Source organism: Pyxicephalus adspersus, chromosome 7, assembly GCF_032062135.1.
Source record: "Pyxicephalus adspersus chromosome 7, UCB_Pads_2.0, whole genome shotgun sequence".
NCBI lineage: Eukaryota > Metazoa > Chordata > Amphibia > Anura > Pyxicephalidae > Pyxicephalus > Pyxicephalus adspersus.
The window spans coordinates 57,312,477-57,338,467 of record NC_092864.1 but is presented as its reverse complement, the minus strand read 5'-3'; the positions used below and the strand labels follow the sequence as shown (position 1 = coordinate 57,338,467).

General features: G+C 37.5%; 2 protein-coding genes across 25 annotated transcripts in view; both read left to right on the top strand.

Moving 5' to 3' along the window:
• The window catches only part of UNC80 (unc-80 homolog, NALCN channel complex subunit), a 108,296-nt gene extending 84,313 nt beyond the window's left edge, over positions 1-23,983 (top strand). For 13 of the 24 annotated variants that reach the window (XM_072418570.1, XM_072418564.1, XM_072418573.1 and 10 more), the window contains 5 exons: positions 1,930-1,986; positions 7,111-7,192; positions 10,023-10,182; positions 13,869-14,065; positions 20,322-23,983. In XM_072418570.1, the coding sequence (XP_072274671.1) occupies positions 1,930-1,986; positions 7,111-7,192; positions 10,023-10,182; positions 13,869-14,065; positions 20,322-20,588 (763 nt within the window). In that variant the 3' untranslated portion in view covers positions 20,589-23,983. Of the gene's footprint in view, positions 1-1,929; positions 1,987-7,110; positions 7,193-10,022; positions 10,183-13,868; positions 14,082-20,321 lie in introns of all 24 variants that reach the window. The other 11 variants (XM_072418567.1, XM_072418587.1, XM_072418586.1 and 8 more) reach the window with 7 other exon arrangements.
• Positions 23,984-25,428: 1,445 nt separating this feature from the next.
• Positions 25,429-25,991, top strand: part of RPE (ribulose-5-phosphate-3-epimerase) — a gene marked incomplete in the record, with an annotated part of 3,099 nt that continues 2,536 nt past the window's right edge. The window contains 1 exon segment of the mRNA XM_072418562.1: positions 25,429-25,589. Within this exon segment, the coding sequence (XP_072274663.1) occupies positions 25,468-25,589 (122 nt within the window).

The following is a 25,991-nucleotide window of genomic DNA, read 5'->3' as shown; positions in this document are numbered from 1 at the left end:
TTAGCATTACACTCAAGATGTCCACTATTAAATTATTAAAGCAGCAGAGCTAACATTTTCCAAAACTGTCCCATAAACCTCCTAATTACAAATGTGTTTTATGGCTCAGAGGTATAGGTAATGTCCAAAAGACCACCAGTCATGAGTACACGTTATGTAAATGTGCTTTATGTGCAAATGTGTAAGAGTCCTTTGAAGTAAAAAGCCAGTTTAAGTAGTGCATGTTATGCAGAAGCTCACTAAGATGTTCCTGCTAAATAAGCGTTAGGCAATTCCAAATACAAAAAAAACTTTCATTTATCTAATAAAGATATATTCCCTGGCTAGAAAATTCTGTGCTCAAAGCACAGCCCTGAGCTGTTTTTTTATATGACTACTTTTGCAGATCTCTGTAGCATTAGTAGTTTAAAACTAATGAACATTGGTTTAGGGTATCCTAGGGTATGGTATAACCACAAGTGTACAGAAGAAACACTATACCCAAATTTATATTATATTATAGAAAAAAGTCAATGATAATTTGCACATTGTGTATGTAAACTTACATAGGCATATTATTTGTACTGATAAGAGACATACCTTCAATTTTAGGTATCTTTTCTATTTAAGTGAACCCCTGATGATACTGGTACTCCCTTTTTTTTACACATACTCCCTAATTAAACCACCAAATTTGAAACATCTTCTCCATATGTTCTTTGGTTTGTTTTCTTTTCTCTTTTTTGCCCTCACTAATCTTTTCTAAACTGCAAAGAGTCTAGATTTAAAAATCATGAGTACTGTATAAAGACTTTATAACTGGCTAATCATGTGCTAATTATCTCACCCAAGACTAAAGCTGGAATCTGTGATCCCAGAATAAAGCATATTTTAAAACCTTATAAATCCCAAATATAAAAAAAATAATTGAATAAAATGTATTGCATATTATGTAAGCTTTTTTGATTCATTGAAGTCACCTAAAACTATCTTTGCTGTTGGTCTTGGAATGGTTACATACTGCTGACATACACTATTATCTTTCATACAGTCCAAAGATTATTGTTGAGCTAATTTTTCTCTACTACTGTAAAGCAATGAGTAAAGTCTCCACCGCATCCCACACCTGTAATAGGACAGTGAAGGTGTAGCAGAAGACACATGTTTATTGGTCTACTTTTTCGTTGTATTATCATGTTTCTTGTCAGCACAAATGCAATGCAGCACACTTGATTGGCCCAAGTTTTGCCCCTCCCTGTATTATGTATGTGTATGAGTTCTGCAGTACAAGGTATTACAGGAGGCTAAAAAGTTAATATATTGTATGACCCTAGTTTCATTTAAAAAATTTATGTAGATTTTTTAACATTATATAACTGCATTGATTTTTTATCTACTGTACCTGGAGCTATTCTTTTTACATTATACTATACTTGTTCTTGAAAATTCCTGAACTACATATTTTATAAAATATCCCGGAAAGCATTTCCGTTAATGGCCCTAAAGCCTGGATACTATGAACGTTATTTGTATTTCTGTATTTGCATTTTTACTAAGTACAGTTAAGTGACAGTATGAATTTGCCTCATGTCCCATGATACCAAAAAAAAAAAATGAATTTTGAAATGCTGTATATTTCTCTAGTACTGCTGCTTTAATGCCCAGGTCATGGACCACAAACTCTTGCTCGCTCTCCCGATCTCAGTTCCATCTTTGGCAATGCATTTCCCCTGTACCTTGGGTCCCCTCTTTTTACCCTGACTCTTTTAACTTTTTAAGTGTAGAATGCCAAGAACCATAAATGACTTGCTGTTGGTTTGTATGTTAGTTGAGTTTTTTTTATTTAGAGGTTTTTGTTACTTTTTATATTTTTGCATGCAAATTTTTGGTTTTGTTTTCTGTTTGCTTTTTCTATCCCTTCAATGCTTCATCTCCCTCCCCCTCCTGCAGCGAACCTAATGTTCTTGACGACTCCCATGGGCGTGATGGCGAGATCAGCCTGTCTAGGTATGAATGCTTCCTGTCTGTCATTGTGATTTAGGAGGGAGAGAGAGGATTGAGGCCAGAATGCAAAACCTCCTACCTCTCGCTCTTTCCTCTCTCTCTTATTCTCTCCATTGCCCATTTTGTCTGGATGTAAAAGGTGCAGAGCCCTCTTTGATTCAGTCTGAGTTTGATGCTGATTAACATATAAATTAATCTTATATTAACTTGTACTCTGTAAATCAAAGCAGTCTTACAAAATATATTTCATGCTGTTCACCCCTTTATTATTAGTAAATTTTTTCCATATTGGTTATTGGGGTTTTACAAAACATAGCTTACTTCTGTACCAAGCTATAAATGTAATAAAGAAAATATCACCAGCCAGTTTCCTATTTTGCTAGGAAACTCAATTTATAAGATCTTTTCACCGATGTTGCTGGCTTTTTCCAATGTAATGCTGCAGACAATAAAAAAGTCTCACTTCTGTTACCTGGTACTTTATTTACTTGTTATAACAGAAAATGCAAGGTAAGTACCCTCCATTGAATTGGGCATTGAGGCCAAATTTAAGCAGCAAGCCAGATGTTATTCCCCTAGAGAACTCAACACTGGAGTACCAAACAGGTTTAGGAAACCTGTGGAAGATTGAATTAACTTTTGTTCATTTAAGTCAACTTGCCAGTTTTGATAATCATCATATGATAATGAACAGGCTCCTGTAGTAGATGACTGATGTCTTGGTTTAGTAAAAAGAGAAGTAAGAAAAGCGTTGTAATGTGTTGTTGTAATTTGTGTTTATCTGCTGCATATTATCATGGAGGTTGGAAGATCTGGTAATCCTTACACATCTTCTTAAAGGCTATGTTCAGACTGGCAGTGAGGTTGCTGTTTGGTTACTGCGTCCTTATGCCAGTGAACCACTGCCCTGGGGAAGACACTTCTAGTAGATTCTACCAGTGGCAGCCCCATAGATAATAAATGGCTGCGGCAATGAGCGGTCCAGTAGCTGCCCTGTGTCAAATCTCCAGACATGGTTCTTTAGGAACCAGAGCTGCGATGTGAGTGACTGACAGAGTGCAAGCCTCCGGAAATCTTGTAGGATCTCTGGATCCCACTCTATGTCTGAACCTCCCCTAATTGTTTTTCTGGACTGTGACAGATTAGGTTAGACAGGCTAATACCCACTCCAGAGAGACTCTGCACCTTTCACTTTTTAGACTTGATTTCTGATTATTCAGTAGGCTGTGTAATTAAAATTGTTTTATCTCTCACCTGTTCCTTACCAGGGGTACCAAAAGTGACTACTAAAACAAATGATCAGTAATAAATTTAGAGTTCTGTAAAACTATTCAAGCCCCAAATTTAATATTATTTTTATTTATTATCCCTAAATTTGTTATCATTAACATAAAGCTTGAAAATGTAAAAACATAACAATAGCAGCAGACATGTGGTCAGGAAGCCACATTTTTTATACTTAACTATTCCAGTTTTTTATTTTTTTAATATGAACAGCTGCAACAATCCTGGTGCTTACGGTGGAGTAAATCAGTCCCAAACAGCTTTTTATGCATCTTTATCCCCTGGTGCAAAAGGAGAAGCTGAGAGACAGTGTCAGTAAAATGGTTGGTGGTCAATGTCCATTGTTTTTAAAAAGTATTATGGTGCACAATCATTAGCATATATATACCTAGTATCCCATTTTCATTTCTTCACTTTCAGTGTTAGTCATGTGCAAATGTTTTGTGACTTTTATAACCAAGACATCTCAAGCATGTGCCTGACACTTATAGACAGAGATGTCTGGGGCAGTATTAGATGAATTTGGTCTCCACTCAGTTTAATTCTTTCAAAGCTTTGCTGTTGGGGCTGATACCTACTAGGCCAGTTCATCAGCCTACTGTAGATTGGAACCCCAAATATTGCTGACATTGTTGTGTATTTAAGTCTCTGTTTTTGTCACTTTTTTTGTTCACAAAAAGTGTGATTTGGCAATATATGAGTTCAAAACATAGCTAAATTAAACATGTCTGATGCACATTTGTATCCTAAAATGGCACAACCAAAAGCATCAAGCAGAATCTCATATTAAAAACCATATTAAATTAAAAAAACACTTTTGAATATTTTGTAATAGTGCAAGAGTGCAGTTTTTTTATCACATATAATAGACAAACAATATGCCACATCAGCCAACACCTTCTTTAGCATCTGTAGCAGGGCACTGCTGGTTTGATTCTTTCAAACGTAAACCCAAAAAATAAACAAAGACACAACACTGCTACATACGGAAGCTTTATGTAGGATTGCAAAAACCTAATTTTGTGCAACTGTGCTTAGTACCTATGTGACTAAGTGATATTGTGCAAAATGTATTTAAATTTTTTAGTGGTTCTAAATAATTCTTCATTAAACAGCGAGAGGAGATGTACAGGGTCATCTAAAACAAGGTTAGAATTTCAAGAACTCATTTTTATCTGTATTCTAGTAATCTTAATACTGCCAAGATAAAGTGTTATGTAAATATTTCCTGATTTGGTTTTGCAATATGGTGTTGAGAAAGTATTTCCTGTTCTGCACCAATGTCTTAATACACAAAAAAGCTAAAGGGTACAATATTTAAGTTGCTTGAGACTTGCAGTTATTGTGGAATACATCTACACTAGGAGCAATGAAGGGCGTTACTAAATAAATGACCTCTCATTTGGTAAAATGTATTCAACATGGCTTTAGGTTGCTCACTCTGCAAGAGATGATTCATTACTGTATCCTTTCGGGAAGTAGTGAAATATCACTTTGTCAAAAATACCCAATCACATGCAAGGTAATGTAATAGAACAATATTTTTGCTGGCACTTGAGTGGATGGCTAAAGTCAGCAGAGCCTTTCACATTCACAAAGCTAAGCGTAAATTCCCCTGAAAATTAATATTTCTGTTTGCTAAGAAAACAGCCCAAATTCCTGTTTGTAGATTTACAAATCTTATATATATAATCATGGGCATCCAACTGGGACAGCTTTGGAAATTTATATCTGTAGATGTGGCAAAAAAAGCATGCAAAACATGCAAGTAGTCAGGAGAATGTATTATTTTTTCAAAGTTCTACAGTGGAAGGACATTTTAAATTAGGCTTTATTATAAATGTGTTATTGGGTTTAGAACTGTTTAAAGCATATCTCATTGTTTATGTATTCAAGATATAAGCAAAGGCTGACTTAGCCCACCAGATTTTACCTACATCCAAACTCTTTAGGTTGAAATAGCCCTTTAAGCTATTGGACTGATTTATTAACGCTCCTGGGTGAGCCAGCAAACCTGTAATGGATCTGGTCCAGAATTGAAAATGTTTGCCAACTAATAGTTAATTTATGATTAAGAAAGCCATTCCAGGTTTGCTGAATCGCCCAGGTTCACCCCACCCCACCCCTTCTCCAGTCTTAAAGAGCTTTAATAAAACAGGTCTGCTGCATCTCCATTTACATTATGTAGTTGGTCTTTGTTGAATAGTCTCATGTAATGTTTTGCAAGCTTTTGAATGTGGAAAAGCAGAAACGTTCAAAATTGCCTAAATGTAGACTGGTATGATCCTTTCTGATAATTGGCCACTATAAAAACATGGTAGTCAATGTTAAATCATCAATGAAATAGGACATCCTGAGAACAATTTTTAATTGTTTAATTGTTTAATTGTTGATCATTGTCTGAGTACTTCCACTTACTGCTGCACAGAGTATTCTAGGAAGTTGAGTGCATGAGTATTCCAGAAAGTAAAGATAAGACTAAGCGTGGTAATTATGGTATAATATAAAAGCAGTGAGAGTAAAGAACCCTAGACTAAAAGAGCTGATGCAACAGGGTTCAACAACAGCACAGAATACCATGTTGTATCTTTGGTAAATACACCTGTTCCCCTTTTTATGGCTGTTAGTTTATGTTAAATGTGTCTGTGATTTAATATATGTTATTTGTTATTAGCTTCGCCATATTCAATACATAGCATTAGCATACCTAACTGGTTTTATCAACTGTGAAAGCTTTGATGTCTTTGGCCATTTCATGTTGGATTACCTTACAAGAAATAAACTGCATACTACTTAATCACCAAGCAAACAGAGCTGTTTATTATGTTCAAGTTTTATAGAGGCTTAATGACTACCCTGATGTGCCAGGGTCTTGTCAGACACAAACTTAATATGAAAATTTATATTTGTAGTCTATTCCTATTTTATTTGGTTTGACCCATTCCCCTTACAGATGCTGTGTCTGTTTTGTCCTCCTGATCGTATTTTCTGCAAACAAAACTCAAGCAGCTTGAAATGTATAAATTTCTTCTTCAAATTACTTAGACTGCAAATTTTTAGTTGCTGGAATGAAAACTTTAGTATACTTTATACTATAGTATAAAGTATAGCAGTTTTTGGAAGCAGCAAAAGAAACAAAACTGTAGTATAACCCTGCCTGGGGTCCTTTACTGTTGGTAAATTTATTGAATATATAGAAATGAGGGTTCCTCACCTCCAAGTAGGTATGATCAATTGTCCCCCCTTAAAACATATATAAATTAGAAGTGTTGGTACTCGTACAGAAGGTAAAGTTACCAACTCAACCCAAAAATAAATTGTTTGATTTTATACAATTGCCTCTGGCTTGGTCTGGTAACACAACCTTCGTTTTGGTAAATTTATTGTTAGATGGAATTTGTGTGTATCATAACTTACTTTTTGTTTTTAATATACAATTATTATGTGTGAGGATGCAAAGATGTAAGGTACAGGCAAGTTAAATGTATGTAAAGGTGGAATTATGAAATATGCTTGTCCAGGGTAGTACACTGCTAACTGTATTTAGTAACATGTTAGTCATAGTAATGGCAAACTGTAAATAAACAGCAATATACACAATTAAAGACTCTTTCTACATGAGGCAATTTTCTTTATAGAGAATTTTACACATTAGAACAAATTGCTTTTAGGTAATCTTAATAGAAGTCTCTGCTCTTGGACACTGTTGCTGTATGTACAGTGATGATCACAGTGCTTAGCCACAAAGTGATGATAAGTGTTGTATATGTTTCTGTAAACATCTTCCATACATCTTCCCCATGTGTGTGCATCCCATGTGGTAATGCTGTTAACACTCAACAGGGTAGCAAGTGTGCAGAGTGAACCTGGTCACCAGAACCTTCTCATTCAGCCACCATTGGGGAGGAAGAGAGGACTGAGGCAGGTAAGAACAACATGTTGCGGATGACCAGCTACATGATGTCAAACTCAGAAATAAATAATCTGTATTTAGATGTTTGGCTTTACCTATATGTCAAACCTGCACATAAGGTTTTGGTATAGTGCTTATTTATTAAAGTAAAAATAGAAATAACCTGATTATGTTTGTTGCAAAACCTATGTTTAATTGTACGTCATTGTTGTAAAACATCATCTCATTAACCCCACCATTTGTTCTCACATAACACACGTCATAAACGTACTAGTCAAAATCCTGCTGATGCATAACATAGCTTGGACTGTGTAATTTTAGTTTCTACTCACTGTTGGCATCACTAACACATATGAAAGCTACGGTCTACTGTAGAACCTTCAATGTTTTGTTTGCATTGAGATTTTGGCTTATGTATTAATACACTGTGCTGTATGTGATGATACATATTGCAGAACAAAAATAGCCAATCAAATAGCTATAATCAAATCCATTTTTAGAAATGTAATTAAACAATATTGAGTGATCACTATGAGCTGAACAGAAGCATAATTGACTTTGTGTCAGTTTAATAAAAATAATAAAATGTTCAATTCTTGCCTGCTCACAAACAATATAGCATCAGGGAAAAAGAATGCCAAAAGGTTCTTATGAGATGTTGTTAAATTCAGCAGATTAAATTCCTCAAAAGATGTAGAGCACTTACCTACATTATATCACAGCAAGAAATCCCATTTCCGTTGCCATACTATACAAACCTAATGTGAATCTCCCATTCAGTTATTATCCTGTGATGTGTTGCTTTGTCATGGTGCATGTCTCTAATCTTTGTACGGTAATACTGTATAAAGTCACAAAATTATATAAATATACAAACATATAGGTATGATCAAATGCAAAAACATCTGATAAAGTCTTTTATTTATATCTAAAAACAATTAGAAGACCAGTATTGTCATGTCTGTTTGTCTCTGTGTATATATCTACTAGTATATATATATATATATATATATATTACTGAGCATTATTATGTCATAATATAATTATGATAGCATAATCACATAATCATTCACACAAAAGATTAGAGAATGTCTGAGAGAAAGTTTTTTGCTGATACTGACATAATACAGAGTGATCGGAGTGAATAAATTGATTTTCTTAGTGAATTGTTTTTCCAACCTTACACATGCATCTTCCTTGCATGAAATTTTAAAATTCATGTGACTTTGATCAGATGGCAAAGATGGAGTAGATTAAACATATGGTTGGACAGCACAGAACACTAATATTTAACATTGCCATCTCCTCTGTATATGCTACATATATGTGAAGGTATCTTTAGATATGTGTATGCTTAAGTTTAATCAATCATTTACTGTTTTCTATTGGTTCTTACAATGCCACTTTAAAGTCCTATAGTATAAGGTCAGTGATCTCTTTAAAAGATGTATAGGTATAGCTCAGATGAATTATTTAGTTGTTTTGGCAGTTGCTATGATTTAACCTTTCAAAAAACAATATTACCTGTTCATGTAATATTGGAAGCAAGTCTTCTGTATTGACAGAATAGGCCTGAAGCAGAGCCTGCGAGTGGTAATTTATAAACAACAGGATGGACCTGGAAAATATTTTTCTGGTCATCTAATATTCTTTTATTATCTGCCTCAACATCACTAATAACAAATCTAGTAAACACAAAACAATTGTTTATACATTCTTTCTGTCTATTCACATTGTTCATGGGTCCTCTACCCCACTTACCCCCTTTCTTCCTGATACTGCAGGGACCACATTAAGACAATGCAGACAAGACACCCTGATCTTACAGGAAGTGGCTTAAATGACACTAATTCATTCAACTTGAAATCGACCGGTGCTGGAATACAAAAAGGGTAGTCTTTGGGGGACAATGCATGTTCATCATGTTCATGCAGTTCATATTTGAAGTAGTGAGTTTTAAATTGCGACACATCACTTTTAGTTTTTGGTTACCAGCAGTTAAATATATAAAGGCTAAACATTTCTAAGGATACCATCACATTCTGCCTACCTGACGGAGCACACCCCACAAATATGAAATAATTGTGTCATTCATAAATATATTTATTCTTATCCTAGTAATGTGACCACCATGGCAAAGTCAATCCTGTGGAATGATAGGTTGATAAATCAATACAGATATATTTCTGATTTTCATCAGTGTAAAAAAGCTTGACTGACAGGTAAATGTTTTAAATGCTTTATTAGGTGACATTTTGGTCCCTTTGGTTACAGTTATGTTTATAAATGACACGATATATTTCATATTTCAGCAAAATAGCGATATGGACAATGTATTCCCATACATTTCATTCATGATTTGTAAATATTAAAATGATATTCTGAAGATGTTAAGCTTTTATATTGCATATGACTGATATTTTACCAATAGTTCCTGCATCCTTTTTCAAAGACCGCTGCTTTCTCTGACTAACCTTTCAGTTACATGATGTTCTTTCATTAGCAGTTTTCAAAAGAAAAATGTGTTTTACTAATGAATATTTATGTGATTTCTGAACTAATAGAAGTGTGTCACTTTCTTGCCACCTACAGTGGGGTGAACTACAGACCTGTAAAATCTCTAAAAATGTGTTTTTCACATTTTCACCTATATAATTCTGGACAACATTTAAAAAACATATTGATTTATGATCATGAACTGCACATCATAGTCTTTAACTAATTTTTGAATTGTTATTCCATAGGCAACCATATAGACAATGACCTAAACCATACTTTGTTGGAACTGTTTACTTTGATTCTTCCTGAGTGTTAATATCTCCCCTGTATTGTGGTGTAACAGGGGGCTTTCTCTCCTTCTCACCTGGTTCAGCTACGAAGGCCTTTACTTTCACGTCAGAAAACTCAAACTGAACCAAGAAGTCGCCATGGAGCTAGACTCTCAACAACTCGTAGGAGCATACAACCTCGAGCCAAAATAAAGGAAGAAGATCAAAAAGCAGGTTAGATCAGTTTTCCTAATTGCTTTCACAAATCATATAAATTCAAAATCATTGGTGTACGAAAACATTGCTTAATACAAACATGAATATAAGACAAAAGGAGTGGAATCAAAGCAAGGTATGTGTTACAATACAATAAAAGCTGTCATTTAATAATTCAATATTGATATCTTTCTGTCAGTCTTGTCATGAATTTTATGTTCTTCTTTGTAATATACTGTTTTAAGTTCGATCAGCGCTGACTTTTACTCTTTAAACTTGCCAGGTTAAGGGAATACCCACTGTCTAAGTTGACACACTTGCAGCCCCCCAAAAAAGTAATTTTGTGTAGATGTGCAAGTTACAATTCACGCTGGTAGGGTCACTGGCTTCTATTCCTGTTGGCAGTATTGTAACATTTTAAAACTAAATGTAGTGCATTAAAATATAGAACAAGGTGGTGCTATATGGATGAATGACATAAACCTGAAATAGATGTGGTTAGCAAGCTTCATTAAAAAGTAGAAAAGTAGGAAACATTTAAAATGAGTTAATTTAATAAGGCATAATGATTGTGCAGTGTTCTACCATTTTAGTCTGTAAGCCTATTAATCTTTATCTTTTGACCTTTATGCCTTCTCGAGGCCTTCCCTAAGCAACCTATTCAAAGTGTGCTGCATTACATATTAGTTGATGCACCCAAAATAAAGAAGCGGGTCTTAGAAGTATGGTAACTGAGTTAAGGTATATCACATCAGGGTAATATCATAATCATCAGGGTCATTATCATAAATTTAACAAACAGCTGTAATATTATTCCAAAATTAAAGGTAAAAACAAATGGTTAAAAGCATGTGCAATACAGTATGTGCAACAATGTTTGGACACCTCATTATTGTTTTGTTAAGAAGACAGTATCCATGAGGTGCAAGCCAAAAGTTCCAATATTTATTTAGTGCTGACATATCACACAATGCTTTACAAAGTCCATTGTCACATCACTAACTTTCCCTCAAAGGGCTTACAATCTAATGTCCCTACCATAGTCATATGCCCTTAACAAAGTCTAAGGACAATTGCTGATGGAAAGCCAATTAACCTAACTGCATGTGGGAGAAAACCGGAGTACCCAGAAGAAACCCATGCAGACACAGGGAGAACATACAAACTCCTTGCAGATAGTGTCCAGGCTGAGATTCGAACCTTTGTCCTAGCCCTGCAAAGGGCAGAGTGCTAAACGCTAGATGTCACCTCCAGTATCACTGGGGAACTAGTCTACAAGTTATTGTTGCCTTAGAAAACTGAGTTATTGTGTGAAATTTTGTTTTAAACTGGGAAACATGGCAATATAGGCCGACCGAATGTTAAAACAAATATTTGGGGACAAAGCTATAGGTCACACTTCTATGAGTGATTAAATTGGTTTTTAAACAGCAGTCCCACTGCTCAAGTAAGAAAGATTAGCATCAGTAGATAAGAGAATAACAAAGAATACACAGAAAAAGATGACTGAAAATGACTTCCTTGGGTGGAGTATAAAATTGCTCAGGGACTGCATCAGTGCAGCAGGAGGCTACTTTAAAGGAAACAAAGTCAGGTAATTTAATATGTAAATGTACAATATTTATTTAACAAATTCCAGGAGCTTTTGACTCACACCTCATATGTTAATGTAAAGTTCTGTTTAGATGTAATTTGTTGTGTCCCATTTCAAAGTCCAATGGCCAGTTTTTTAGCCAAGAAAACTAAAAGGACCGATAATAACTAGTCGATCAGATGCATACAAAAATGATCTCCAGTTCTTTACACATGTAAAGTGATATATCTCATCAAAACCCAATTCTACAACAGAGGAGAATACTTCACTAGTAACTAAGCTAGTAAATTGAAAAATATGAATAGAAAAATAAGAGGCCAGAACAGTTATTACCTATTAGTTCACATAAGAATGCTCTTTCCTTTTCTCCTGGGGAGAAATGGAGGGAAGTACCACTCTGATGTATGGCGTCCAACAAAGACAACATAGGAGCAATCACATTGAGTGGTACGTATAAACATGCTGTTCTAAAACAAAGGCATGAGATCCATTGGAAATTGCGTTGGTTTCACTGGGAGGATCAAGTAACTGGAAGGGATGTGCAATTCGAATTGGAACACAAGCTTTCCCTAACCATGGGATACATTCCTATTGTGCCGTGGTAAGTACAAGATGCCTAAGGACAAGACTACAGCTGCCTATTTAAAGTAGATTCCCAATTTTGGTATGCACACCCTAAAAGAAAATAAACAATTTACACCAATCAATATTTTAATTAGTGTACAAAAATATTTTTGAATTACATATAAAAATTACAATCAATGTACAGAAACTTGTTTGAATTAAAATTTGCATCATATAAGAAAAAAGTATTCTAAAACAATACAAAAATACAATAAATAAATATAACAATGATAACTGAATAAGCAAGATTTGCAATATTTTTATTGTATACATGTTTGTAGATACACTAAATGGGCATATCATTTGACTATATAATGGGCACCAAGGGTACATAATAAAAGATACATTTTACCAATGGTATTACAATTAGAGATGATCAGAATTCTTGAATTCCAAATACATTAGAATTATGACTCTGTTATAACATACGACTTAATCCTGATTTTCACAAATCCAGACTTTTTACATTGCGTTTAATGCAAAAGTTTGAATTTTGTAGGTTTTGGTGTTAAATTCTGACCATAATTGTTGGGGATGACAAAACCTTTTAAAAAATCTCTGTCTCTAGACTAATTCCCAGGGTGAGGAAACAGATATCTGGAGGTCTACTTTTTAAAGGGGTTCCAGATTCCAGTTAAGCCCCCTGACTACAGACCCTCAAGATTTAAATGCGCAGTTAAATAATACGGTTAATAATACGGTTTGTGGTTAATTAAGTAAGCATGGCATGTCCTCTTCAATGCACTCAGTAATAGGCACAGAATGGGGGACCTACCAAAAACACACACAATTGTTTACAATCTTAGCTTCCTACCGGTAGTAAAAAAAAAATACCAGAATGTTGAGCTTTTTTAGGAACTTGGTTTACTTGGCAACTTGTGTTTTAGGGCTTCTGCACTCAACAAGGATTACCCAAGAAGAGGTTTGCGGCATCACATAAATACAAATCAAATATTCAGTCCCCTATGTATTTGATCTGCTTAGTCCTTCAGTCCAAATTCTTGGCAGAATAAATTTTTCCTTAGATGTTAGTCTGGTGAGGGGGTCTGTCCCAGGGTATTTGTAAAACCAGATGCTAACTGCATCATTAGACCTATCAGAGACCCTTTTCAGATATTAACATCTTCAGACAGTGAGAGACAGTCCAGCTGTGACAAAATATAAAAAAAATAAATACATTGGGGGTGATTCAATAAAGGAATGTAGGTGCCAAGATGAAATATGTCTTGCATGGGTACATAATTCACTTTCTTATGACAACAGCCTAAATTCCTTTAGTAAATCAACAGTAAAATAACATTATGTTGCTTATTTTTTCTGTCCATGGCCCCCCAATTAATTGTGGTAATGTACAGAACCAAAATTAGAAAAAAGTTGTCTCTGTCCAAATATTTATGGACCTAACTGTAAAAAAGCCAAAATAAACCAACACAGTATTTCATACACCTCTGTGTTCTCATAGATCACTTTATTTTTTTCTTTACAGCAGATCAGAAGAGATCTGTAACCTTTACTGAGACACAGCCTCAGCCCTCCACATCTCATGCTGAGGTGCCCCCCATCGCTCCACGCTCCGGCTGCAGCCCTGCACCATCCATCAAACAGACATCTGCAGAGAGCCCTGTACTCACTTCGTCTCCATCCATCATTGTAGCTGACCTTCACAGCCAGACTGACAGCCAGGTAACACCACAAAGAGGTTAGAGCATGTGCATCTCACTTACCTTTAATCATCAACTGAGGTCATTTGTGAGCAGCAAAGATGTGGGGACAACTTCTTCATAGTGCACTTTTCCTTGCATTCTGCATTTCATGGGCCACATTTATATGTGACATTTGTTGATAGCACACAAAAATGATCATTTAATAATGAATTTGGGATTTAAAGCATTTAGCTGTCATTATGGTTCACAATAAGGAAGGGAAAATGCTGGTATGTACAGAGATAAATACTTTAGACCTGATTTATTAAAGTGCTCCAGTGCTGGAGAGAACACTTTTATCAGTGAAGCTGAGTATCCCAGCAAACCTGGAATGGATTTCAAAATATTTGTTAGCAAATGTTTTGAATCCTGGACCAGATCTATTCCAGGTTTGTTGTATCACCCAGGTTCACTGATAAAAGTGTATCATCTCCAGCCTTGGAGAGCTTTAATAATTCAGGCCCTATGTCACACATATATAGGTGCTTTTTACTGATGCGCTTATTCCACTTCACTCTAAGAAAGGTTCTTGACAGATAATCTGCATTCAACAAACCTGACAGACCCCTAGTGCTGTCCCTCCCCTTGGTTTACTATACAAAGATTACCAGAGGAAAATACCAGGTTAAAGGTAATGCTTTAATTACTTTTATTAAAAAATAGGTGGCATTTTTTTAATGAAAATATAACTGCAGTGATTATGACTTATGTCTGCTGGGAGCAGTAAAGATGTTATTGTCCAGCAACATCTCCAAACACTACCAGTAGATTTCTGATGGTGTCATGTTAAGTCTATCCCAATACCTTTGACTGCTCATCCACTGTAAATAAGGATACATAGTATGGTCTTGTAAGGCCCTGGTCCAGCGCAAATACTCACCAAACACCCATCCTCCAGTTCAATGCGGCACTCTTCACCTAAACTAAGCCCCCACTTGGAAGGCTAGTTTCACTATCCTAGCACACGGTTGCCCCCAGGACTTCTGTGCCCAAAAGGCAGTGTCTGGAAAAGGACTGACAGGGGGCCAGGAGCCTATAAGAGCAGGAAAGGGACACAATGAGAAATCAGTCCAGGGTCAGTAATCAGGTGATCCACGGATAATGCAGTACAGGAAAGTCCAGCAGAGGCATGTCCAGGAAACACAACCAGAAGTAATACTCAGGTAGTCAGTTCACCAAACAAGGTATCCAAGGGTTAACACAAGCCTGGTCACAAGCAGTTTGATCCAAGGTGCATACAATCACAGGGTCAGAAAACAGGCAGAGTAGGCAATAGATAATCCCAACAGATAGTCCCTACCACTAGCAGGTCAGCCAGGTAAATCATTATAACAGGCAACTGGTTCCTTGGAACAATAGCAATGGCAGGGCAAGATTGTAGCCAGCAACTAATGTGTTCATTGGCTGCAGCACACCCTTTCAGCTGTGCAGAGTCTCTGTGTATGTGCTGGGGATGCTGAAATAAGCACATGCACAGCTAAAGGGGAACTGGGGATGCTGCTAACTGCAGAGCAAAGGTCAGATAGCTAATTGCTTGATCCTATTTGCTACAGCAAATAACGCCGTTGGAGGGAATAAACAGGGCTCGCTCGACTGCGACGGCCAGATAAGTGTCTCCTACGTTGCCGGTCCATGGCTGGTGAGGTGGGGGCTGCAAATGATAGGAGGCAGAAGCGCCGGTCTCCTATGAGAAAATCAGGCTTCAGTGTGAGCTTCCCAAGAGTGGGGGGGTTCTAGACCTGGGCAATCAGCTAAGCTGCTCCCCGCCCACCTCGCACTGTTCTGCGCTCCCATTCAGTCTTTAGTGCCACGGTCGTAATGACAGATAAGGAGAGGCTTTGCCTTTTTCTTTTTTTATTGAACAAAGGGTTATCGACCCTTCTATATAAAGTAAAAATTGTTGTGATAGGTTCACATTAAGGGCGCGATTTCAATACCAGGGTCCCCAAATTGTGTTTGCATATTGTGAAACCAGGGGGCCACTTCCATGGCATTGAGGATTAGGGTACTGCCAAATGTCTGTGCGTTGTAGTCCCTTAAATATCTATTTGCCCGCTCACAAAACTTTAAGGCTGTGCTCATGCCATGGATCCCTGGCTCAAGAGAAACACTCTATTGTCACCTGGAGTCAAATCTGCAGATGCTGCGGTGAGAGGGACTGTGAGGCTGGTGGGGTGCCTGTCACACATAGCTGGCCACTTACCTACTCTGAACCCCAAATTCTCTTTAACAGTAGAGAAAAGGGAAATGTAAGATAAGTGGGGGACTCTTGTGGCTACCCTCCCCCTACTCCTATCATACCATAGTGTCCTGTCACATATAAATGTCCCTTTATGTTTTTTGAACCCCAAGTTCTCCTGAATGGGGAGCTGTAGGTAGATTAAAATGTAGGTGCAAGTGGGGGATTCTTGTGGCTAACTACCCCTAAATTTTGTTGCTCTGGTACCGTCACATCGAGAGCTCCGGCAGCTCTCCTTACACTGCTCTAAAGCTAGTGACAGTGTGACAGTCAGAGCGCAACCAGCGGTAGTGCAGACGTCTCTCCTCACACTGCTGACACAGGAGCTGCTGAGAATGGCAGAGCAATGTATGTAAGGCTTACACTTCTCTGCCATTCCCAGCAGCTCTGACACCTGACAGCACACCAGCTTACTTTACACTACTCTGCTATTGTCAGCTAGTGTGCTGACAGCAGGGGGAGCTGCTGAGAATAGCAGAGTAGTGTAAGCTGTACATGTACCGGGCCGCAGCAACATTTTATTCTGTGTTACTGAGCCTTGCTGTCAGAAAGTTTTGGGACCACTGTCCCAACAGGTCTAATCTATTTATTAATTTGTAAAACACAAATTCTTTTTTGGCATTGTGAAATTCATACTTTTGCAATTTTTTTTAACCTCCAAAGTGCTTGAGGGATTTTGAGAAAGTGATATTTGCTTTTACATAGTAGATTTGGCATAAAAGCCTGTTGCAAAATCAGTGGCCTTGAAAGAACTAAAGAGAATGTTTGTGTTCACAGTCTACTCCCAACCACTCCTATATCCACAACAACTAGGCTTACAAATGTGTACTTTGAAAATATGAGCTGGGAGGGCACAGCAAGAATTTCTATAATTAGCATATGGAGGTATTTAATAATATAGTGCAAATTATGTGCAGCAGCCCTGGAAACAATTGCAATTACTTTTAGATAAACCTAGGTTTTTTTTTTCTGACAACTTTTTATGGGAATTATGATTTGATATGAGTTTTCAAAGTCTAATATGGCCCCTGCTATGCCATCAGAAAATCTTCCTTTGGTTAATACTGTGTTTAGTGTGTAATTCATTGTGTACTGTATATAACCAGAGCGCTTTTTGTATAAACTGTGCAGTCATTGACATTGGCAAGCTGTTTGGCTTTTTTTCAGCTTTAAAAAAAAAAATAGGGAAAGTAGTAGTTAATTACGATCAATTAGACTTGTTCTTGTAATTCTGAAGACATAACACAGCTTCTGCAAGCTTCTTCGTCAGTTTATGAGGCAGCTTGGAGAAGCTGCGGAATATCAACAGGACAAGAACAAGTCTAGCTGAATGTACCTAACTACTACTACATATACATTGATCCGGATAAATGACAACTTTCAAAGACAAATAGGGAAAGGTGAGAACCTCAGTTTTAAGTCTGCTTTCTAATAATAGGGAGATTATTAAGTTGTTGAGAGGGATCTAAACCAGGGTGAATTCACGTATCCACGTTGCAGTGATGGCTTCCTTCCTCTGGCTTCTCTTCTTCCTCTTCTAGACAATCTTATCATCTTGATTGGCTGTGCTGGGACGACATAACTCCCTTCTAGGACAATGTTTCCAATGTCAGGATATGGGTCTCTAAAACAGAGAACTAACAATAAAACACTTGTTTGTAGTGGGGAAAAGTACAATTGTTGCCATCAATTGTTTTATGTCTGTGTATTCCGTGATAATGTTGTCACTGCAGGTAGAAGTACCACAGTGTCACTGCTGCCAGTCTTTATAGATAGATAGATAGATAGATAGATAGATAGATAGATAGATAGATAGATAGATAATAGATAGATAGATAGATAGATTCAGCTAAGCCAGACTATAATGTACTCACCAGGAGATAATGGTGCCTGAAATCAGCTGATGCATGGCTTTAGATATCCTAAAGCTGCCCATATATTTTATAGCTAGATGTTTAGACAGGTCCTGTTTCTCAACTAGATAGAATTTCTTTAGCTTTGTAAGTTCTTCTATTCAAAACAAACAAGGAAACATTGAAACCAATGCATTATTTACCCTGCTAGTTCATTTTGGTTCCCAGAAAATGTACTTTATTTTATTCCACCCCTATGGATTTTGAATTATCAGCGGATCTAGCTAACAGCCCTAGATAGGAGCATTAAATTCTCCTATCTATGACCTGAAAAATCCAAACACAGAGCACCAGATCAATCTTGAAAAAATCCACTAGATTTGCTTGTGTGAAAGGGGTATAAAAGTGCTGTTTTATGCTTCTTGGTACGGTGTGAGTAAATTGTGTCTGCACCACGCATCTGTGTTATCCGCCTTAAATATGAACATACAAAATAAAGACTTGCACATATTGCTTGACAGTGGCAAATAATTCACAAAGTCCCACTTCTTACCAATGAACACTGGTGTTGTAAGCCTGGAAGGCATTCATAAGCATCTTTAGCACATCTCTGCACATAAATAAAACTCAGAAGCTATAGCATTTCATTAAAAGAAAACACAAAATCTCAAAGTCCATTCTGTTTTCTTTGAAGAGAGGCATGTACAGCAGATAGCTTGTATACACACAGAAACCAAAGATCCAAGAAAGATAAAAACATCTTTTAGGACTTTTGTCTGGCCAGATATAGTAGTTTGTCTGATATGGTGCCAGAAGCTGCTGCATGCTTTTTTCCTAAAGTTCACAGTCTTATTTGCAAGATTTGTGTATAGATATAAACCCGTTTACAGTGGGAATTAATAAAATGTCTACAGTCTTTGGAATACATTTTCTGTGATGTGCCTGGGGATATTTCGGCAGTATATGAACAAGGTTTAATTTTACAAAATGTTAAAAAAAAAAACAAAATCATCAGTTTGCATTTTTTCACTTTAACAAAACAAATCAAACACTAAGGCTACATACACACATGAAATAGTTGTCGTTGGAAAGAATCTTTCACAATCCTTTCCAACGAAAAAAAAACTGCACTATGCATGAACGAGCGCTGTACATACAGCACCATTCTGCTCTATGGACGGGAGGGGGAGATCAATGGAGTGGCACCCTGCTGCACTCTCGCTCCTTCACTTTCATTACGATCATTCCTCCTCTATCGTTATTCATTAATATCGTCAATATCAGCGATATTCCAGTTCGGTCATCCGGACGACGGACAACGAGCCCTGTTAACACTCCAGATTCTTGTCAGATATCAGCCCTGAGGCAATTATCAAACAAGGATCATCTGACGTGTGTACATAGCCTAAGACAGTGTAAAAGTTGCTTAAAAAATAACTTTTACCTGTCTGTGCCCAGAAGACATTAATGCCTTAATGCCCAAACCACATTTAGTTTGCATTAGTTAACCTGTGTCTTGGCCATGATTTGAACCCCAGACCCAGTGACGAATGTTCTAGCTGCGGGGCCTTCCATTTAGCAAATTTAACACTACAGTCTGTGGGCTGCTGTTGTCCGTATGCTTTCCCTGGGCACGGGAAACAGCATTGCTGTTTAGAAAAAACATTGCTGTCAGTTTCTGTTGCAGGCTACGTTTGAAAAAATATGTGTATTACAAGCACTGTGCTGGGCAATGTTACCCTACAGACTGCAGAGGGGCAAGGGTTAAGCAGACTTTATACCAACTCACCAAATTGTCTATAGGAGAAAAATCCTGCAATACATATCATTTTTTTTCATTTTCTTTAATATTAATTTTGTCTTTGGACATAATGTCCTGTCACATATAAATGTCCCTTTATGTTTTTTGAACCCCAAGTCTTTGGACAAAACTAAAGTTATTCCAGGCATCAGCTGTCAAGGCGTTAACCTTATTCTCAATTCTACAATTGCAAATACAACATGCTATTTATGTGCCCAAAAATTTTTAAACTGCACAAGAAAAAGTTGCTTGTAACTCAAAATGCCAGTTTTCATTGTGCAGTTGTCTATATTACATTTATGTGTTGTTTGTATTAAACATCTGTTATCTGTCTTCATTTCAGAGAAGGGGCCATTACCTGGGGAAGGAGGACTCAGAATCCAGTCGGGCAGCAGCAGCCCCACTTCTCCACAACTCCCCAACCTCCCATCTTTCGGATCCTGAAGACTTTGCTGGACTAGAAACCAGCAGCCTTCTCCAGTACACACATACTGTCCTTCATATCAGTGAGGACAATGGCATGGAAAACCCACTGGTGTCAGGACACTTTAATTTCACACAGATTGAGCTGGGGGAGACCGATATTGACTTGGATGAATCTCATGTTTAGGTTTGGGACCAAATCTAATCAGTTAAACAAGTTATGTTGCTATTCTGTGTTGTTCCTACCCATGCCTGTAGAAACTGTTTACAGTTCTTGTACTGCCTCCTTTGTAATTTCGTTGTATTTGCTCTGGAGGGTGTGTATACATATTGCTGCTCATTTGACCTCACTGCTTTGCTTTTGGGAAAAAATTGTTTGATATTTTTAAAATAAGGTTCATATAGATAGATGTTGCAGGGTGGTTACAGTACTTAACCATTGTCCACACAGTAATCACACTTTGATCTGCTAATTACATGTTTCAGTATGCATAAATGTTTCATGACACAGAGAATGTGGCTTGCACTCACTATATGTAATGTTTAATGAAACAAGTTGTTACAGTGGGCACATAAGTCCACTTAAAGCTAACATTATTTGGGTCTGGTTAATATATTATTAAAAAATGTAAATGGGCAAATGTACTTTATTGAACCTAAAACAAATTAGGTAGACAGAGGAAAATGCATGGAATGCATTACAAACAGGTGAAGTGGAATTATATAACTGCTATTGCTAGCAGCGTTCAGGCTGGTCTATTGCAGAAAGGGACAGGCGATGCCCCTATTGCAATAAAACAAACTTACCTGCCTGTTCACTGTCTTCTTTACCAAACACTGCACATACGATGCCAGAAGGTATCCCAGCATCTCTGGGACTGAATGAAATTCTACATGTATGTGCAAGAGTTACTGCTCTGGTTAATCAAGATAGCAGAAGTTCAGGACACACAGAAGAGAAGAAGAAAAGGATGGTAGTGCCTGCAACAGAACGGGGACAGGTGAGTGTATTTGAAAAACTGTAATCAGGCACATTAAAGTTATTTGATTGGAGAAGAGAACTGTCCCTTCTGCAATAAAGGATCTAAAAAAGGTAGGCGAGTATTATGAATGGTTGCTATGGTATCCACCGGCTTTCAGGGTGGGTACCAAGGTACTTAGTGGAGCACACTGTGCTTGGCTGGTACGTGCAACAAGTATATTCACCCATCTAAGTTCAAACACAATAAATGATCACTTTTCATTGAACTAAACACTATCCAAATTATTTAGAAACAGACTTCCAAGGGAATGTACCTCATTAAAGGTACATGGATTAGGAAATGATTGTCCATTTCAAAGCTTCTGATATTAGTATTTAGCACTGTACAAGCATCTAACCAGAGTGACCTTCCAAGCTCTGCAAGAGTTTCTCATGAGTCACTTTTATAAATGTAAATAAGCTAAAGTTGAGATTATAACCCTTTATGCTAGTTTGGGTGTGTCTATGTGGTGTGGCAGTGTTTCATAAACTTAAAAAGACAGCTCTGCTAATCGACCAAAATTCTGTCATTATAGATGAGTAGATGAACAGCATGAACAGAATCTGCTAACTCTGCCTACCTCAGGCGGGAACAATGGAGTGGAACAAAGGCCATCCAGGAGCATTGGTGAGGGCCCACAGAAAATGGCTGTGAACACATTGGGCATGATATATTAAAGCTTTCTAAGGCCGGAGAGTATACACTTTATTCAGTTAAGCTGGGTGATCCAGCAAACCCGGAATGGATCTGGTTCAAGATTCAAAACATTTGCTACCAAATGACTTTGAAGAAATCCCTTCCAGGTTTGCTGGATCACCCAGTTTCTCTGATGAAAGTGTATCCTCCCCAGCATTGGAAAACTAATAAATCAGGCCAATTAAGTCTGTATGGAGAGCTATAGGGTAGAAGGCTCAGCTTCATATGAGTCCTCATTAATGGACAGATAAGGGGCTCTATAATATAAATGACCAGTGTGTTATGCATTGACTTCTGCAGTGGATAATTATACTCAGTGGGTTACTGTCCTGCCACATCCATTTCTATGAACCCAGAGCCTTTGGCTCATGTCGGACCAAAGAATGAGAAAAATCTCAAGGCATTTAGTATCTATGTGCTCTATGTTCATAGTGAATGTTTTGGTAAAGCACTGTGAAGCCGCCCTGTTTATCTCTTCCTACACAAGCCATACCACAGGCTTACTCTAAGAAAGTGTGGCTTTATGTAATGTACATGTGACATAGCCTGAGCACAATATCATCGTAGTTTAGATGTGGCAGCTCCTTTGCTGTGACATTGGAATCCCCGTGCTGCTTTGCACAGTGCCTGAGGCCTTACCTGTGACCTAACTAGTCTGTGTATGTGCTGTTCTGTCATACTATGTTTAGGTTCCACTGTTGTGTGGTATTTTCCCATTGTAATAGTGGTAATGTTGGTGTTACCCTAATCCTGCTTCATCGGTGTGCCATGTTACAAGCTATTTATATGAGGTGCTTTATATAAGTAGCATTTTTTTTGCTGTACATTGCACAGTAACACAGTGATGTTTATGCCATTGTTTATACTGACTTCCTATGAACCATATTTATTAAAAGTTATACCCCGTGCCTCTGTATGGACCATGTATACATTTTAAGGGGACAATAACAGAAATGTGAGAACCACCACTTGCTTAGGCCCAATTAAAGTATACAGTGTTGGAGATCTGTCTTCACTGGCTGTATTCTTTCTCTTGGTCAGAGAGCAAAGATTGGGTGCTGGGAAGTTATAAAAACTTATAAGAAAGTTTCTTTCAGAAGTCCAATTTGCTTGAACGATACACAAGAATAGATTTTATATCTATTTTTATGTACCATTCTGTTAACACAAACTTAATTTACTAAAACATTGCTATGGGTTCTTTAGAAAAATGCCTTTGTGTTTAAATAGAAAAGATATTTGAATTTCAAAACATATTTAAACACTTCCACTTAACAAGAAAAAGCTGTATTTGACCTGCTTTGCCTGAAGTTCAAACACACCTTAGTAGGGCATGCTGCATCCAAAGAAACGCAGTACACTGCAAAGTAGGACAATGCAGCCTATGAACTGCCATGTGCACTGTTCAATAAAAGTCAAGGGAGTTTGATGATGTGTACCTGAGGGGCATTCCAAACACGTTAAAAGTAGAAAAACAACGTCCATGGACACCTACCCTTACCAGTTTTAGGTATTCACCTTTTCATCATGTTCCTGTAATAAATTTATATAACTAATTGATATCTAGGTCTATCTTTCAGTACTCTAGTAAACTGAAAACGTATTGGTTGCTTTGTATCTCTGCACTTTGCACATCATTGCTGTATTGCATTGCCTTATTGTAAAGAGACTGCATGTCTTCTTACAGCGAGAATGGAGCAATCAGTTGTTGATATCATTTCTCTGCAATGAAAAAGGTGACCAATAGAGATTCATAACTTTACTTTTTGCCAAATGTATTTCAGAAATGTATTATATATCCATAAATGTTTTAACAGATATGTTCTATGTGCTAAACAAATAATAAATATTTATTTTAAATTGTTGTGGGTGTCAGAATATCTGAACCTGGAATGTATACAGTCATTCTTGCATGCATAACACATTGGGTCTGTATTATTAAAGCTCACCACGACTGGAGATCGACTATCATAGGAGAATCTGGGTAATCCAGCAAACTTGGAATGGATACCGTAAAAATTATTTGCTATTAGTTGGCAAATGTTTTTATTCCTGGACCAGATCCATTCCAGATGTGCTGGATCATCCAGGTTCTCCAATGATAGTCTACCTTGAAATAACTTTCAGGTCTTCAGGGAACTCCTACTATATTCCTATATCCACAGCTCACACTACACTAGTGCGGTGGTCATTAGGAAGAATGCTTCTTACATTGCTGGCCAGTGGGAAGAATTTCACCCTTACAGATAGCCAAAAAAATAATTGGTATCTGTTAAACTGAGCTGAGAGTCACAAACTGCTCATTGCTCAGGGAACCTCTAGCAGCTTCTGGAGGAACCTTATGATAATACAGAACCCTGGGTGGGAAACACTGACCTAGAGGTTTGGGGCATTTGCTCCAAACTTTGTAAGTTTCATCACCGCCTCAGATATTCTAAGTAATAAAATGATGTATAAAATCTGACAGGGAAATGAGACAATACTGAATCTGCCAACAGGACACCAATATTATGTTCAGACAACTGAGCAGACATGGTGAAGAATTTGTTATATCCCTGTAAGTAAAAATATTACCATTGCAGTAGATCCCCAGTCCCCAGTCGTACTGCAAAGATGAAGTTCTTGTTTTACCAAGTGTCTTATATAAGGTAATATATTTCACACATTACCCCATTCCTCATTGGATGGATCCCCTGAATTCTCTTCCTAACAAGTTACATGTCTCTGATGTCATCCCATTGATGCAGGACCGGCCATCCTGCATTGTAAGGGAAGATGCTAAGGGCCACCAAAATGCCAAGGCATCAGACAATGGAGGTGACCACCACATATGTTCATGTAGTCCACACTTTAGAGGACATTAGTATATCGGCCTCATTTGTCCCCTGCAAGTCCCAACCCCCTCACCAAATTTTACCATGGGAGTTGTATAGATCAATGTTCCTTCACATTTCCTCAAAATACAATGTTTGCAAAAATTATAAATTGTAAGTATTGTAAATAATAAAAATAAAAACTTTCGGACAGTGATATTTTATCATTTCTTTATATGATGTGTTTCAAGTTGTTTGTTGGGTATCCTAAAAAAATGTTCTCGGTGGTAATAGTGGTAAAGGAGGCTGATTTTGTAATGACAATGATGTTTATTTTTCTATTCTAAGTTTAAATATTAATTCTTATAGCTGATCTGTATTTCCTGCCTCTGCTCCAAGGTGAGCGCGGCATTGCATGCCGGGAAATGGATGCTTAGCGTCCGCATGGCGCGCAGAACTACAACTCCCATGATGCCGTGCGTGGCCCAGGAACACGTGGGCGTGTCTTGGCTGGGCTGGTGACCACATTTTCATCATGTCGTCCGGCTGCAAGATTGGTCCGTCCATACTAAACAGCGATCTGTCCCGTCTGGCGGCGGAATGTGACCGTATGCTGCAGAGCGGGGCTGACTACCTGCACCTGGATGTGATGGACGGGTGAGAGGCTGGGGTTATGGGGCAGCTACAGGGCTGTGCCATGTTGTGGGCACTCACCATAGTTATGGTGTCCCTGGCACATCTTAGTATTGGTTAATGGAGCTTGTAAGCCTGGCATGGAACGTACAGACAGAACTTTCATTACAAGCCATGGGTTGGCTGCACACTGAGCTGCTCAATAAGAAAAATATTGAAAACATTATTACTACCAGTATATAGCACCGACATATTACGCAGCGCTGTACAAAGTTTATTGTAGAAGAGACCTCGCCTGCCTACAATGTTGTAATAGATTACTTCTGCTTTATTCTCCTAACACTAAAGCTACGTACACACTTACAATTTTTATCGTTGGTAAACGAATGACAAACGATCCTGCACGATATCTGCGAACGATCGTAT